Raw genomic sequence first — 16,254 nt, forward strand, 5'->3', positions numbered from 1 at the left:
GGTTTGTCTATGTTTTTTATCAGTAAAAGATGATACTGATATAGTATATCAGGATTCTAGACGCAGAGGGTAAGAAAAAAGTTGTCTTAGAATCAGTATTGAATAATTGATGTACTTTACTATTTTAAAAAAGCAATACAATTACATTCGGTTAAAGCAGCAAAAAAGATATTCAAATATCATATGATACCAATATGGTATACAAGTATACCAACAGAGTATATAATTGTTTTGCTACATACCTACACCTGCCTATGAGTATACTACTATATAAAATAATATATTAATATTATGTGTTGTAACTAATATTTTTTCCTTTGGTTTTACAGGACAAATTCTACCCCTTGCATATGCAATTGTTGATTCGGAAAACGATACATCGTAGGAGTGGCTCTTTGTGCAGTTCAGTTCTACCTATGGGAAAAGATAGGGAATGTGCATTGTTTCAAACATGCATGATGGTATATGGAGAGCAACTTCAATTGTTTATCCAGAAGTCCCTCATTGTGTATGTATGTTCCATCTGTGGAACAACATAAAAACGAACTTCACGAAGAGCCAAAAAAAATCAAAGAAGTATACTTTGCGTTAGCAAGAGCATACACTATTGAAGAATTCAACAGGCATATGGCAAAGTTAGAAACTATTGATAGTAGAGTAAAAACATACCTGATGGATATTGGATATGATAAATTTTCTCAGGCATATTCCAAGACAAATAGAACCACGACCATGACATCGAATATTGCAGAATCAGTAAATGCATCAAACAAGCACGCAAGAGACCTCCCAGTTGTGAATTTGCTTGACTTTATGACGACATTGATTCAGAAATGGAATTACACCAATCAGAAGGATGTCGTGGAATCATTTATGAAAATAGGTGTAAAGTATGAAAACATATTGGCAGATAATACAATCTTATCACAGACGATGACGGTATGCATTTTCAGAATCATAAAAATACTGCATGTACTGTAATTTTACTTCTACACTTTAGAGATTTCACTAAACAACTGCATATTGTTATTAAAAAAATACTATTACTTCATACAACTAATGACTTTTCTTAATTAAAATTATATTAGGTATTGCTATCAACTCAATTCTTACATTTAGTAATTGATGGCCAAACAAGAAATGTGGTGCGCCTACATGAAAAAAACTGCACTTGTGGAAGGTTTCAGCTAGACGATATTCCATGTCCACATGCAATGGCAGTTATACAAAAATTTCATATGGATTCATACAAGTATTGCTCGGATTACTACAGCATAGACTACTTGCTGAAAACATATGAGATACCAGTAAACCCTCTGTCGGATGAAACAACGTAGCAAATTTCAGAACATGTCTCTTCGCAGGTGGTACTTCCACTAAAAGGAAAAATCAAACTAGGAAGACCTAAAAAGAATAGAGGCATAGGAGGTTGGGAAGGAAATACAGTTACATGTGCACTATGCGGGGAAAAAGGACACAACCGGAGAACGTGCCGAAATATTCCAAAGAGAGATTGATATAATGCTTCAATATTTTTATAGAAATCATATATCATAGAATCATATCATTTGAATTGCAAAGAATAAAATGCATGTCTTGCACTAGACATATATTTGGTATGGTGATTCTTTGCCAAATTACCTTTTGGCAAAAAGTTTATATGGCTACTTGTATTTTCAATAAAAAATTATTTATTTGCTATTTTAGTATATAAAAGTGGGATGCATTTACATCTAGTTGTTGCACGAAAAAAAGCGCTAAAATATAATGTGATATCCAAGTGGTATATCTGTATACCTTATTGGTATATTTGTATACCTTATTAGTATCAAAATATGTGCAGAAATAGAAGTGTGCCCCAAAGAAAACATTTGTACATACATCGTTAACAAAATGGGCACGCTTTGTAGGTCATGTCAATATTGAAGTATAACAAATTGGAAGCCATTTATATGCAGTTACTAGTGGGGGGAAAAGGTACTCAAATACAATGTGATACCCAAATGGTATATTTATACCTTATTGGTATATAGTTGTATTGCACTAATATGGTTAAACCAAAATATGTGTAGAAATACAAGTGGTGCATCAAAAAAATATAACATTTGTACATACTTCCTTAATAAAATGGGCACACTTTGCAACTCATGTCAATATTGAAGTATAACAAAAAGATATTCAAATACAATGTGATACCCGAATAGTATATTTGTATACCTTATTGGTATATAGTTGTATTGCACTAATATGGTTAAACCAAAATATGTGCAAAAATACAAGTGGTCCACCAAAAAAATGCAACATCTGTACATACTTCCTCAACAAAATGGGCACACTTTGCAACTCATGTCAATATTGAAGTATAACAAAAAGGTACTCAAATACAATATGATACCCAAATAGTATATTGTATACATTATTGGTATATAGTTGTATTGCACTAATATGGCTAAACCAAAATATGTGCAGAAATACAAGTGGTGCACCAAAAAATGCAATATTTGTACATACTTCCTCAACAAAATTGACACACTTTGCAACTCATGTCAGTATTTACATCTAGTTGCTGCAGGAAAAAAGGTACTCAAATAGAACGTGATACCCAAATGGTATATCTGTATACCTGATTGGTATATAGTTCTACTGCACTAATATATCTGAACCGAAATCTTTGCAGAATACAACTGGTGCAGCAATGTAAAATTTGCATAGAATTTCTTAGATTCAACTACAACTAAAAGCTACTCTCAATACAAATTCAAAACCAATTCGCTTTCTAAAAATATTTCTTCTCATTCAAATCAATAGTCGCCTTGTTCTTCAACCAAATAGAAACATAGTTTCTCTTTTTGAACGTCGTAACTCCTTTAAAAATATACCTCCAAAAATAACTTTTGTTGTTGTATTACAGCGAACTAACGGTGCTCCTCCTACTACAAATGGCAGTAGGAGTAGGAACTAACAGTGTTGTTGTAACAACCCTATTCTGCACTAATAGCTTGACTTCAAGTGCTGAGAAAATTTAGTCTCCGAAAAGCACTGCTAATAAACCAACAACTTTATTGAAGAAGCCTAAGAAAAGTCTAATAAAATAAGATAGATTCCAACATTAAAACAGTTATAGCGACATATTGTACTATTACAATTGTATTCCTAGAACACACTTTTAAAAGCTAGCGTTTTTACAATCTAAAAATACAAAATACCATACTTTACCAAAAACTATAAAAATTCTGCAAAGTTTTCATGCTACGATTAACTAAAAGCAAAACGAGACATATACTACTTCTTGCGCTTCTTTCCACGAGTCTTTTTTGTTACTACTGGAGCCACAGATTCACTTGATTCACCATGCAACGGCTTATTCCTCCCATAGTGCCACAGCAGTATACCAAACCTAGCTCGAAGACCATCCACATCAAAATTGGCAATAGGGATTGGAAGACCTTCAATAATATACTCAGCAAAGCATGCAACATATACTCCAAAAATTATTTCTGTTGGTAAAGCTCTCGCTTCTCTCTACTTTCTCTCTCTAGAGCACGATAGTGAATTTACCGTGCTCAGCCATCGAAAATGGCCAGAGGAAGGCCGGCGAAGAAGCAAAATAATAAGACGGCAGTGGCCATTGAGGCTATAGCCAAAAGGATTGGTGTAATAGATGCATGCAAGGAGGGCGAAGGAAACGAAGAGGAATCAGATTGGCCGACCTTGCCAAATCGGAGGAGTGGACCTAATACACCACTCTCCGGTGCAATTATCACTGGAATTATACAAATGAGCAGTAATCGGAACAAAGGAACTCCTCAATCAGTGGTTTTAGCACATGCATGTGGTGAACTTCCACAGAAGGACCATAAGGCACAAGGAAATGACTAGGTGACGGAAATACAAAAGGTACCGGAGGAACCACAAGCGAAGGGACCTGAGAATAAGACATGGGCAAATCTAGTGGGTAATAACCGTTTCGAATTGAGAGGCATAAATCTCAGCTTTGTGGCTCCAATAATGCAAAATGGGGAAGCTATAGTGGAATTATTGAAAAATTAGGTGGAGAAGGAAACAAAGAAATGGAGGAATGCTATAATACTATATGTAGTAGGAACCATACCTACGATCGGAGCTCTGGAAAGGTTTGTTGCTAGCCAATGAAATTTTGTGTCAAAACCTATGATATTCTACCATAATAAAGGATATTTTGTTATAAAATTCACTAATATGGATGATAGAGATGCGATTCTGTATTCTGGACCTCATACTATTGTCAATAAACCTATAATCACAAAAGGCTGGACACCTGACTTTAATTTCAAGGATGAAATTCTGAAAACTATTCCACGGTGGGTCACTTTGCCAAATCACCCATTGAATTGCTGGAGTGCTGACTCTCTGAGTAGGATTGGGAGTGGGCTAGGGGTAACTTTGTACGCAGATGAGTTTACATCTAAAATGGAAAGGATATCATATGCTCGAATACTTGTATAAATGAATGTAACAGTGCCACTTCCTGTAGTTATCAAGGTGCAGGACCCAAATGGAAGGAAATTTAGTCAAATGGTGGATTATATGTGGAAACCAGAATACTGTGAAACATGTTTGATGATTGGCCATTGCTGTAAAGAGATAAGGCAGCAGGAAAATTCAAAAACTGTGAGGATCAATGTGCAGAAGAAAGTGTGGCAAGTCAAAGGGGCAACAGGTCAAATGTAGGGAAAAGAGAAAGATATAGAGAAAGCAAACACTAAAGAGGGAAAGCAAGAGAAACAGATAGCAATGAAGGATGGCAGGAAGTTGGAGTTGGGCTACTAACTATGATGGAAATGGAAAAGGAAGGATATGGTTAATATGGGATCCTAACATCATTCAATTTAGTGAAATATGGAAGAGCAATCAACTAATACATGGAAAGATGACTATTGGGGCAGGCAGTATACAGTTCTACTTTACAACAGTATATGGCTTACATACTATTGAAGATAGGAAAATCTTATGGCATGAACTAGAAGGGATTCATAATGGAACTGATGGGGCATGGATTGCAATGGGCGACTATAATGCAATATTGGGAGTTGAAGACAGGAAAAGTGACAACCCAGTGCAAGAAGTGGAAATAAGGGACTTTAGGGATTTCATGTTGAACAATAACATGAATGAACTAAAATATATAGGGAGGAAATACACATGGACAAACAGCCATGTGTGGAGCAAAATAGATAGAGCCATAGTCAATACAGAATGGATGACTACAATAAAACTAATGGAAGTGATAGTGATGGATCCTTTCATATCTGATCATACTTATTCATTTTGATGAAACAAGGCGGGGGGGTTCAAAGCCATACAGATTCTATAATTATGTAGCTGAAAATCTAGAGTTCTTAAAAGTGGTGGGGAATGCATGGAGTACATCTAATAAGTGGCAAGGAATAGAGAAAGTGTGGCAGAAACTTAAACGGGTAAAGCATGAATTGAAGAAGTTGCATACTGAGGAGTTCAAAAGGGTCAGAGAGAAAGTCCAAACAATTAGAAGGCAACTACAAAAGACACAAGATAAAATGCAGGATCCAGATCACCAAACATTTCTGTTTGATACTGAGAAGGAGCTGAGAGGTAAATTAGAAAAATGGGGAGCGATAGAGGAAAGTATTATGAGGCAAAAATCAAGAACACAAAGGTTAAAGCTTGGGGATTCAAACAGTGCATACTTTTATGCATGTCTGAAGAATAGAACTTCTATGAATAGTATCAAATCTCTTGTGAATCAAGATGGCAAGCTGCTGCAAAATGAACAAGAGGTGAAGGAGGAAGTAGTGGGATTCTATAAAGAACTACTGGGGAATGCTGCTGAACAAATGCCTATGATTAATCCAGAAATAATGAGAAATGGTCCAATGCTGACAAAAGAACAACAATTGAAGCTAATAGAGCCAATCACCACAGAGGAGACTTGCATTGCAATGAAGAACATAGACGAAAACAAAGCCCCAGGATGTGATGGTTTCAATGCTTTCTTCTTTAATAAAGCATGGTCGATTATAGGGGAAGATGTGATTAATGCAACAAAATATTTCTTTGCCACTGAGGAGATATATAAGCCAATCAAATGCACTGCTATGACTCTGATCCCAATGGTTAAAAGTCCAAGTTCAATTAAAGAGTACATACCAATCTCTTGTTGTATTGTGTTGTATAAGGTAATATCAAAGGTGCTCACTACAAGGCTAATGGTTATGGATAGCCTTATTGATGTAAGTCAGACTGCCTTTGTGCCAGGAAGGATTATCTCTGATAACATTATACTAAGCCATGAATTAGTGAAGGGATATGGGAGGAAGGGGATAACTCCAAGATGTATGATTAAACTAGACATGCAAAAAGCTTATAATTCATTGGAATAGTGTTTTCTGAAGCAGATTCTGAGGACAATGAATTTTCCTACCAGATTTGTGCAATGGATTATGAAATGTCTTACTACTGTGTCCTATTTAATCCAGATAAATGGCAGGCCTACAAGTCCTTTCCCAGCAAGAAAAGAGCTAAGACAAGGGGATCCACTGTCTCCATTCCTGTTTGTCTTAGCCATGGATTACCTAAGCAGGTTGCTAAGAACACTGAAGAACCAGCCAGCTTTCAATTACCATCCAAGATGTGAGAAATTACAAATTATCCAGTTGGGGTTTGCTGATGATCTATTGTTGTTCTGTAGAGGAGATGAAGTATCTATCCAAATGCTCAATAACTGTTTCATGGAGTTCTCTAGAGTGTCATGTTTGAAAGCAAATAAGAGCAAGAGCTCTATATATTTTGGTGGTGTAAGCTTAGCAGTGCAGAAGATTGTTATGGATAAACTTGGTTTCTCAAAAGGAGAACTACCTATAAGATATCTGGGAGTCCCACTAAGCACAAAAAAGATGTCAATCATACAGTTTCAACCATTGTTAGATAGGATGATTGGTAGAATAATATCATGGACTGCAAAGTTTCTTTCATATACTGGTCGACTTCAATTGATCAAGAGTGTCCTGTTATCAATCCAAATTTACTGGTCCCAAATATTTGTCTTCCCAAAGAAGGTGATCCATCTCATAGAATCGATATGCAGAAAGTTTCTATGGTCTGGGGGTGTTGATATGTCAAAAAGAGCTTTAGTTGCATGGGACAAATTGTGTCAACCAAAAGCTACTGGGGGATGGAACTTGCTAGACATAGCATTGTGGAACAAGGCTGCCATATGTAAACTGTTATGGAATTTAGCTCAAAAAGGACAAGTTATGGGTACAGTGGATTCATAATTACTATGGGAAAGGTATAGATATAAGACATATTGAGCCCAAGCAAGCTTCATGGCTGGTGAAAAAGATATTGAAGGCAAATCAATACAAGTTAGATGCTGGTGTTAACATGACAGAGATATTTGAGAAGGAGTACATAACCATCAATAGCATATACAAGCAGTTAAGAAGTGAACAAAGAAGATGCCTTGGAGGAAACTGGTATGCAATAATGGTGGAATGCCAAAATAGACTTTTATTCTATATTTGGCTATCCTGAGCAAGCTGAATACAAGAGACAGACTAGCGAGATGGGGGGTGTCTAATGAGCTAATATGTCCTCTTTGCAATATAGAAGAGGAAAGCATTGAGCACCTATTTTTTAAATGCACTTTTACAGCATCAATATGGAGGAAACTACTGCAATGGATGGGTATCAATAGGCAAGCTATGAAGTGGTGTCAAGAAGTAGAATGGGCATACAGCAATGCAAAAGGCAGATCAATAAATGCTGAGATATACAGAATGGCTCTAGCGAGTTGTGTCTACTATGTGTGGCAGGAGAGAAACCACAGGATTTTCAGAGCTCAGCAAAGGCAAGCAGGGATAATGATAAAGCAAATTATACAAATGATATATGGAAGGAGCTATATGATGCCAAGACTAAGAAGAAGGCTTGAAGAGTTAAACTTTTATCCATGAGCAAAAGATGAAGTACTGGCAGCACATACAATTGATACAAAATGGACTGATAGTCAGTAGGTAGTATAAGGAGTTTTTTGGTGATACTAAGGCCTGGGAAGATGTCCAGACTTAGTAATTTTTGTTTGAGCTGTAACTTTCACGCTTTGGTAATAAAATATGATAATTACCAAATATATATATATATATATATATATATATATATATATATATATATATATATATATATATATATATATATATATTCCACAATCTCTAAAATAAAATAAATGAATAGAATATAAAAATCGATTAGTAGTGAAAAATATTAATATGAATGAGAAAAACAAAGTAAAAAAGGTAACTATTCTTACGAATTTTATTGTGTCGGCATATTTGTAATCAGTTCAATCTCAAATGGATCAGTCAAGTCCTTTCCCATGTGCAGACCATTTTCTACTACAATGTCACTTCTTTGGTTATAAAATTCAATGCTAACTAGAAACAGGGGTATCAATACAGCATATGCCTCTGTCACCTTTTGAATAGCTTTTTTGTGCTTTCGACTACGTAGAGAGTCATATACATAAAAACATCTCTTATTGAATGATACACACCCCAATATCCAATGCCACTTTTCTGCCAAATTAATTGGAAAGAGGACATGATCAACCTGGTGCATGGAGTGTTGCAATACATCCTAAATTCTTTCAAGTACTCTATGATATCGTCTGATCTATATATCAAATGATCTTGTTTCCCACCTTTTACAAATTCTGTGTAAACCCTTTGAATGATATTATTAAAAAGAGTATTTGTAGTTATGACTTTGATTGGCATATTAATTCCATATTTCGCCTTCTTCCTAAGACAGTAGAATATAATATTCAAGTGCTGCAAAAAAAAAAGAGGAAGAAAACATGACTAACACTAACAATATGCATGAACTAATACAAAAACAAACAAAAAAGCCGTACACATACCGAACTAGACAGTGGCCTGCCAGAATAGCTTAATGTGTGGAAAAATGTCTTATCATAAATCTGTTCAACTTCAAAGTCAAAACAAGGGTCCATCTTTCGCTCACGAAGTAAATACACTTCCATATTTTGTATAAAAGAAGATATGGATAAGAAATACATCAACAAAAATTAAGAAAACATGAAAACAAAAGTACATGGAAACGAATACACACTCTCCCAATTGCATGTCTGCTTCAACAAAGTTTGAGAATGCAGTCGTAAGCTTATATTTAACAGCCATTGAAATATCATTTACAAATGGAAATCTTCCTTTGATAACCTTCGAGGATCCCCCAACTGCACTAACACCAAATTGACAGTCATTCCTACACGGCGACTGTTTTACAGCTGTAGGGCGCCTTTTCCATGTGAAAACTGCAGGAGTTGTTTCAACATCTGTTTGTATCTGGACAACAGCTTTTGATATCGACTGATCAGGTTTAGAATTATTTACATCACAAGTTGTCAGTTCATTTCAAGATTGATTTACATTACATCTCCCTCCTTGTGTAATGGAAGCAATTAGATCAAGTTGAGAATCAGTATATTCAAAATCAGAATCCAAGTCAAGATCACCCTCATGTCGACAGGGAGCTTAAATTACAAAATTCTAGTGAATCAACAAATATACAAAGTTAAGAAAAAAAATTTAAAAAAGAATGAAAAGTTATATATAGAAGACGTTACCAGAAGGCAAATTCACATTACTGTCACCTACATCCGCTTGACCAACACCATCAACCTGAGATGCTGAACATATAAAAGCATTATCAACATCACTATTTAAATAAAAAAATATCAAAAATCTCTCATTTACATACCAACTTCAGAATTAGTAACATCAATAATCATACCCTGTGGAGCAGTATTTTGTAGTAAAGGAGGAGCTTTAGACTCAATAACAGCATCTGGTCGTGTCTGTGCAGCGATTCCTGATGGCAACGATGCAGGTCCAGACTTTTTAACATCATGAGATGGATGCTTATATTTTACTTGTTGTGTAATGGCGGTGATTTGATCAATTGCAGATGCAGACAGTTCAAAGTCAGAATCCAAGCCAAGATCATGCTTATTTACAAAGGGGGCTGAAAAAAGTTAAAAAAAGGTTAGTGAACGCACAAATACATAAAGTTAAATAAATAAAAGAAGAATAAGAAAATTGCATATACAATATTTTACCAGAACGCAATTCATCAGTAACTACGCCATGCCTTGCTGTGATATTCTTCACATTGACACCACTGAAACCACCCTCTCGACCAACCCCACCAAAACCATACACTAAACATATAAAAGTATAATCAAGAGTACTATTTTCAAAGAATAACAGCAAAAAAATACCACCAAATCTATTATTTACATACTAGAAGGCGCTTTGGGCGTGCTATCTCCAATAACTACAGGATCATTTCCACTGTCGCCCCTTTCAAATAGGTAATAATCATTGTGCATCTCACCAAAGTAAGGATTATTATCCTGTTGCTTATGCTGAAAATGAGAAAATAACAATTTTATTATTATGTATATTGCTAGAATACTATGTGCACTAAAAGTAAAGAATAGAATAGTATCCTATAAGCATATATTGCATCTTTGAACAATATACTATAGCATTATATTATATAAAAGAACGATACTGCTGAATTTCTCTCTCGTTTCATTGATTGTCTACCAATAGCTGCAAGCACCTCCTCAAACTTGGTCTCTACAAAAAGCTTCAAACCTTGTAACTCCTTCATTACCTCAGCATTGGTAGGTTCGGAATCACCTCCAATACTTTGATGCATACTTTGTGTCTTTGGCAATTGAGTGCCAAAAACCTGAAAGCTATCAGGCTGACTGTCAGTGCAATAAACTTCAATTTCAAAGTATAGACCACGCACATCAAATAGTTGCTTCTTAGCATCAGTTGGGGTGATGTTCTTTAGCTGCAATTATTAATGACACTAGTTAAAAATAGAAATCACAACAAAACATGGAAAGATAAAAGATCCCTATAACCATATGATACCAACATGGTATACATGTATACCAACAGAGTATATCGTTGCTCTGGGATATTGCTACAACTACATGTGACTAAACTATTGTACCAAAATATTAAAAGATGCAATAAAAGTATGAGAAAATTAAAGGTATAAGTAGCAATAAAATTATAAGTAGCAAAAAAAATCCCTATTACCATATGATACCAACATATGGTAATAGAGATTTTTTCTGCTACTTATAATTTTATTACTACTTATATTATTAATTTTCTCATACTTTTATTGTATCTTTTAGAGTATATCATTGCTCTAGGATATTGCTACAACTATCTGTGACCAAACTACTGTACCAAAATATTAAAAAATGCAATAAAAGTATGAGAAAATTAAATGTATAAGTAGCAATAAAAGTATAAGTAGCATAAAAGATCCCTATTACCATATGATACCAATATGGTATACATGTATACCAACAGAGTATATCATTGCTCTGGGATATTTCTACAACTACCTAATTAAACTATTGTACCAAATTATTAAAAGATGCAATAAAAGTATGAGAAAATTACCTGCTCGCGTTGCAAGCTAAACATTCGCAAAACAACTCGCTCATTCTGTATTTGACCTTTGACTGCCCAATTCAGAATTCGTGGAAGTTTGTTTTCAATATGATCAGCAAAGTGACCATCCAAACTTGGGCAGCATTCATACAACCAAATCTGTAAAGCCAACGGGAAGCCACTGAGTCTATAAAAAGAAGGCTTATCTTGAAACTTGTTGGAACACGAGTCGATTGTAGCATTATAAATATCGATACCCCAGGGATAATTATTAAAATCACTGCACCCAACCAAGTCAATGTTAGACCGTGAAATAACCTTTGGTTTGAGCAAAGAAAGTAAGAAGATGTTCACAAAATAAAGAATTGCTATCTTCAATGCATCATCATTTGTCTCCCATTTCTTCTTCGTAAAACAGTCTACTAGTTGGGCCAATGTCACAGATGCAGTCCCAAAATATTTTCAAATCAACCTATTCTCTGGTACGCTCTCTATACTTGTATTACCCTTATATTTCAGCCCAGCAACGAGTGCAAATTCACTCAAACCAAAGCGCAACCTAGAATCACTAACTACAAACTGCATCTCATTTTTCACCTCATGATGTACTTCTCTAATAACTAAATGGTGCATAACCTGAATCTGCACAATAACTGGTGACAGATCCAAAAAATATCCAAAGCATATTTTCTTAAAAATCCGAAGTTGCTTCTTTGTTAAATTCTTTTTCAACAGACGAATGACATTGCAGTTGGTATTACAATCTACCTTTGGTTTATAATCTATATCCATAGGCACAAGGAAATCCCAACACTGCAAAACATGTTCATATAAATAATTTCAGAAATAGAATTCACTTAAAAATGCAACTAAAACAACCAAAAATATTACAACTACCATATGATACCAACATGGCATATAACTATACCAATAGGGTATACAGTTCTATTGGCTAATGATAGCATCAAGGACAAGGATAGAGTTTTGCAAGCTCCAAGAAGGATATTTACAAGATCTCAAGTTAAAGAGTTGCAGACTAAGATTGTTGGACTTCAATGGCAAATAAAGAAACTTTTAATTGTAGAGGACGAGCTCAAGCCCAAAGGAGATGAATTGTACAAATTTTACAATTATTTGGTGGTCCAAATTGAAGTCCAAGAAAAGGAAGATTGGGTCCCGAACTCGGCCCTTGAAATCCAGCAAAAGGGCACCCATAAGAGCTCAAAATGAGCTTAAAAGAGGTCAAAAAGGGGGGTGTTTGAAAAGAAGCCCAATTGGAGTCCAAACCAGTGGCCCAAACTAGTAGTTTTAAGGTCCAAATCTGCCCCAAAGAGATTTGGCCGCCTACCCTACCTAGTTTTAATGACTTTTCTTATTCCTTAGCAACCACCGAACCTAATTTTAATGACTTTTTTATGCTTTAGCAGCCACCCTACCTAATTTTAAGGACTTTTACTCCTATAAATAAGGACTTCTTCTCATTCATTGAGGCATTTCATTATTGATTAAGAATATTATACTTTGAGAGTTCTTTTGAACCTTTGTTACTTATTCTTTGAGATTTATCTTTCAACCTTTGCTTGTTCATAGTTCAATGTAGTAAGATAACTTCTTTATTGTGATATCATTGATTACTTTGTGGTATTCTTAGAAGGCGACTAATACGAGTTATTAATTATTGTCTCAAGTTACTCGTAAAGCGGTCAAGATCCGAATCTATTATTTTGATTTATTTTTAAGTAAAGGCATTTAGTTTCGTTAATAAATCAAAACGTTGTTGCTTGGATCTTGTCAAGGCTATAGAACTTGTGTTCTTGGAAGGTCTTGAAATTCTTTCCTTGAATTTTCCCATATCCTTTATTTTCTGTACTTTAATTCTAGTTGTTGAATTCCTTATTATTATTGCTTCTGCATTTACTTCTCAAATTCTTACTCTAGTTTGGATTTCCGACTTTATTGTTATTAAGTGGTATCAGAGCGGTTCTATCAAGATTTCGTTCTTGATAATTTTGCATTGAGAGTTACGAAGAAAGAGTAAAAGATTACAACTCTCCAGAAGGGGTAGAAGCCTGGATATCCCACCTAAGATCTTTAAATACAAGTCAAATTGAGTGGACCTTGGGATGGATCCCGGTAAGAGAGGTAATACACATATCGGCCCTAAAAAGTTATTTGTTGTTGTTGGGTTTGAGAAATATCGAGCCGTATGCGCCATAAAGAGTTCTAAGACAGCTAGGAAGGTACCAAGTAGTACCTGAGGATGAAGATTTGAGTGTGCAAGTGATTGAGCTACACCCCGAAGCCCCACTCCCCAAAGCTTTAATCCAGCAAATTTGGAATGGTTGTCGCTACTTGAAAGATGATACTCAAGTGCCAGATCCTGCGAGAGGTGAGGTAGATCTGGGTTATGCTATATGGTTTGGGAAGAGGTATCACGTGCATGATGAGCCAGAGCCCGAGCCCAAAAGGCCCACAAAAAGGCCGCATGTTCAAGCCTTTGATAAAAAAATCCAAGAACAATTGGTCTGGGGTGAAAGGGAAAAGGGATACAAAGCAACTATTCATGCCTTAGAAGAAAGGCTGAGAAATCTCAAATTTGATAAAGACTTGCAAGCACAAGAAGCCGAAGGGGAAAAGAAGAGTCTGATCCGCAAAAATAAAGCCATTCGTGCCCAACTTCAACAGATGAAGAAAGCCTCTGAAGTGCCAGTGAGAAGTTGGAAAGACCAGAGAACCATTGCCAATCTGATGAAAAAGGTGCAAGATTATGATTCCCTCTTGGCAAAGACTGAAAAGGCGTTGGACAAAGCCAAGGAAACAATCGTACAGTTAAATGAGAAGGTTGAATCAAGTAAGGATCACCAAGTAACAAAATTTGAAGAAGAGAGGGCTCAATTCGAGAAAGAGAAGGCCCATTGGGTACGTTCAGAAGCTCAACTCCATGCACAGTTGGAAGAAATGAGAAGGTACAATAAAGAATACCAGCATGCAGATTTTGATAGGGAGATGGCTTAGGCGAGACTCGAGCAGGCTAGACTTCGGGCTCAGTTGGAGTCAGCCTTAGATCGCGAGGGCCACATAAGGGAGATAGCCACCACTCGCCAGCAACAGTTACAAGATCGAGACCAGAATTTTCAGTACTTCAGAGAGCAAGTCCATGATTTGGCTGTTTATACCGCTCAAAGTTATGTGAACTGCCAAGGAATGGATTATGAGAAGGTTTTGGAGCATGCACCTACTTTTGCCCGTCATCTTGCAGCAGAGTTAGAAAGGATGTACCGTACATTAGGGGGGTCAACCAGGGCAAGCCCCACCATGAGCAGATGTTCCAGTGGTTGAAAGCAAGAAGATTGTGGAGTTGAAATATAGTCGTAGTTGTTAGAACTTTTCATGTAGTAGTTATGTTTTAGTTTGAGTCATTGTTGAGTCATTAAAATCATTTTCTTTTAGTCTTGTCAGAGTCTGGTAAGTCATTTCCAATGTAATGTCCTTTCTATTATTGTATTGTTTCGTTTTGTTAAAACAAAGACTATTGTTGTTTTCCCCTGAACTACATAATGGTCTGATTCATGTGGCGTCATGATACGTAGGCAATCCCCATCGGATGCGATCATAGCCATAATTAATCTGGGGGGAAAATAGAAAAAAGAAAAGAAAAAAAAGAGCGTTAAATTCAAGATGAAAATAAACCAATAAACTAATAAGCCGGGATGAAACATGAAGCCTTCCAAGATCATTTTAGAAATGAAAATGGCATTAGGTGCATGACATACAATGTGTGATTAATATCTACAAAATGCTTAACTCTAACACGTTTGTTGTTTGTCATTTCTAAGACTAAGTTAAACAGAGGTGGTTGGTTTGTGGTTTAAACCGGTGACTCACCCTTACAATATGAGATCAAAAGGAAACAGTAGAATAGCAAACAACAGTGAGAATTAGTCAGATAATGAGGATGTCCATGGACAATTGGTCGGTTCGGGACTGGTTGAAGAAGTAAGAGTGTTGAAGCAACAATTGGCAGAGATGTACCAAGCCTGGGTAAATGGATAGGCACTGCCCTCACTACCCATAGGGCCTTCGGATAATCTTCATAATGTGTCAGTTGCAACTCAAGTGCCCATCACCATAACAAGTAACCCATTGTACCAACCTGGATTCAGTCCAAGCATTAACCTTCCCACTATCCCCAGTACCTCCATTCCACGTCCTCCAATCGCACCTCTCAGAAATGACCCACCTACTATACCCATTGTCCATACTTTCACTGTTCCTCAACAGGATCTTGCTCAAAAGTCCAATTATGATCCACAACTGGATGCTCATGATGCCCAACATTACTCTCCAGAACTGACTTTCAAGGTTCCAGATTCATACAAGCATACTCCTCATAACGTGTTCCCAATTAAGATCGTAAAGCCCGGCAAGAATATGGAACAAGAGGAAATGACCAGAAAAATAAAGAGCTTGGAACAAACCATGAGAAGCATACAGGGTTTGGGAGGCCACAAGAGTGTTTTGTTTAACGATCTATGCATGTTTCCCCATGTTCAATTGCCACCCGGCTTCAAGACCCCCAAGTTTGACAAGTATGATAGGCATGGTGATCCCGTTGCCCATTTGAAGAGATATTGTAACCAATTAAGGGGAGAGGGAGGCAAAGAAGAATTACTCATGGCTTATTTTGGGGAAAGTTTGACAGGAATTGCTTCAGAGTGGTTCATAGATCAAG

At 36.2% G+C, this 16,254-nt stretch overlaps 1 protein-coding gene across 1 annotated transcript; it reads left to right on the forward strand.

Moving 5' to 3' along the window:
• Positions 1-465: 465 nt before the first annotated feature.
• Positions 466-1,337, forward strand: LOC138907552 (uncharacterized). Its single transcript, XM_070198150.1, has 2 exons — positions 466-939; positions 1,089-1,337. The coding sequence occupies exons 1-2, from the start codon at positions 466-468 to the stop codon at positions 1,335-1,337; spliced, it is 723 nt and encodes a 240-aa protein (XP_070054251.1).
• Positions 1,338-16,254: the final 14,917 nt, after the last annotated feature.

Source organism: Nicotiana tomentosiformis, chromosome 3 (assembly GCF_000390325.3).
Source record: "Nicotiana tomentosiformis chromosome 3, ASM39032v3, whole genome shotgun sequence".
Classification (NCBI taxonomy): Eukaryota; Viridiplantae; Streptophyta; class Magnoliopsida; order Solanales; family Solanaceae; genus Nicotiana; species Nicotiana tomentosiformis.

What these genes read in the sequence shown, in the direction of transcription:
- LOC138907552 (XM_070198150.1), top strand. Translation starts at nt 466, where the DNA reads ATGGAGAGCAACTTCAATTGTTTATCCAGAAGTCCCTCATTGTGTATG. An exon ending in TCTTATCACAGACGATGACG is followed by an intron (nt 940 to 1,088) that starts GTATGCATTTTC and finishes AAATTATATTAG; the next exon opens with GTATTGCTATCAACTCAATT.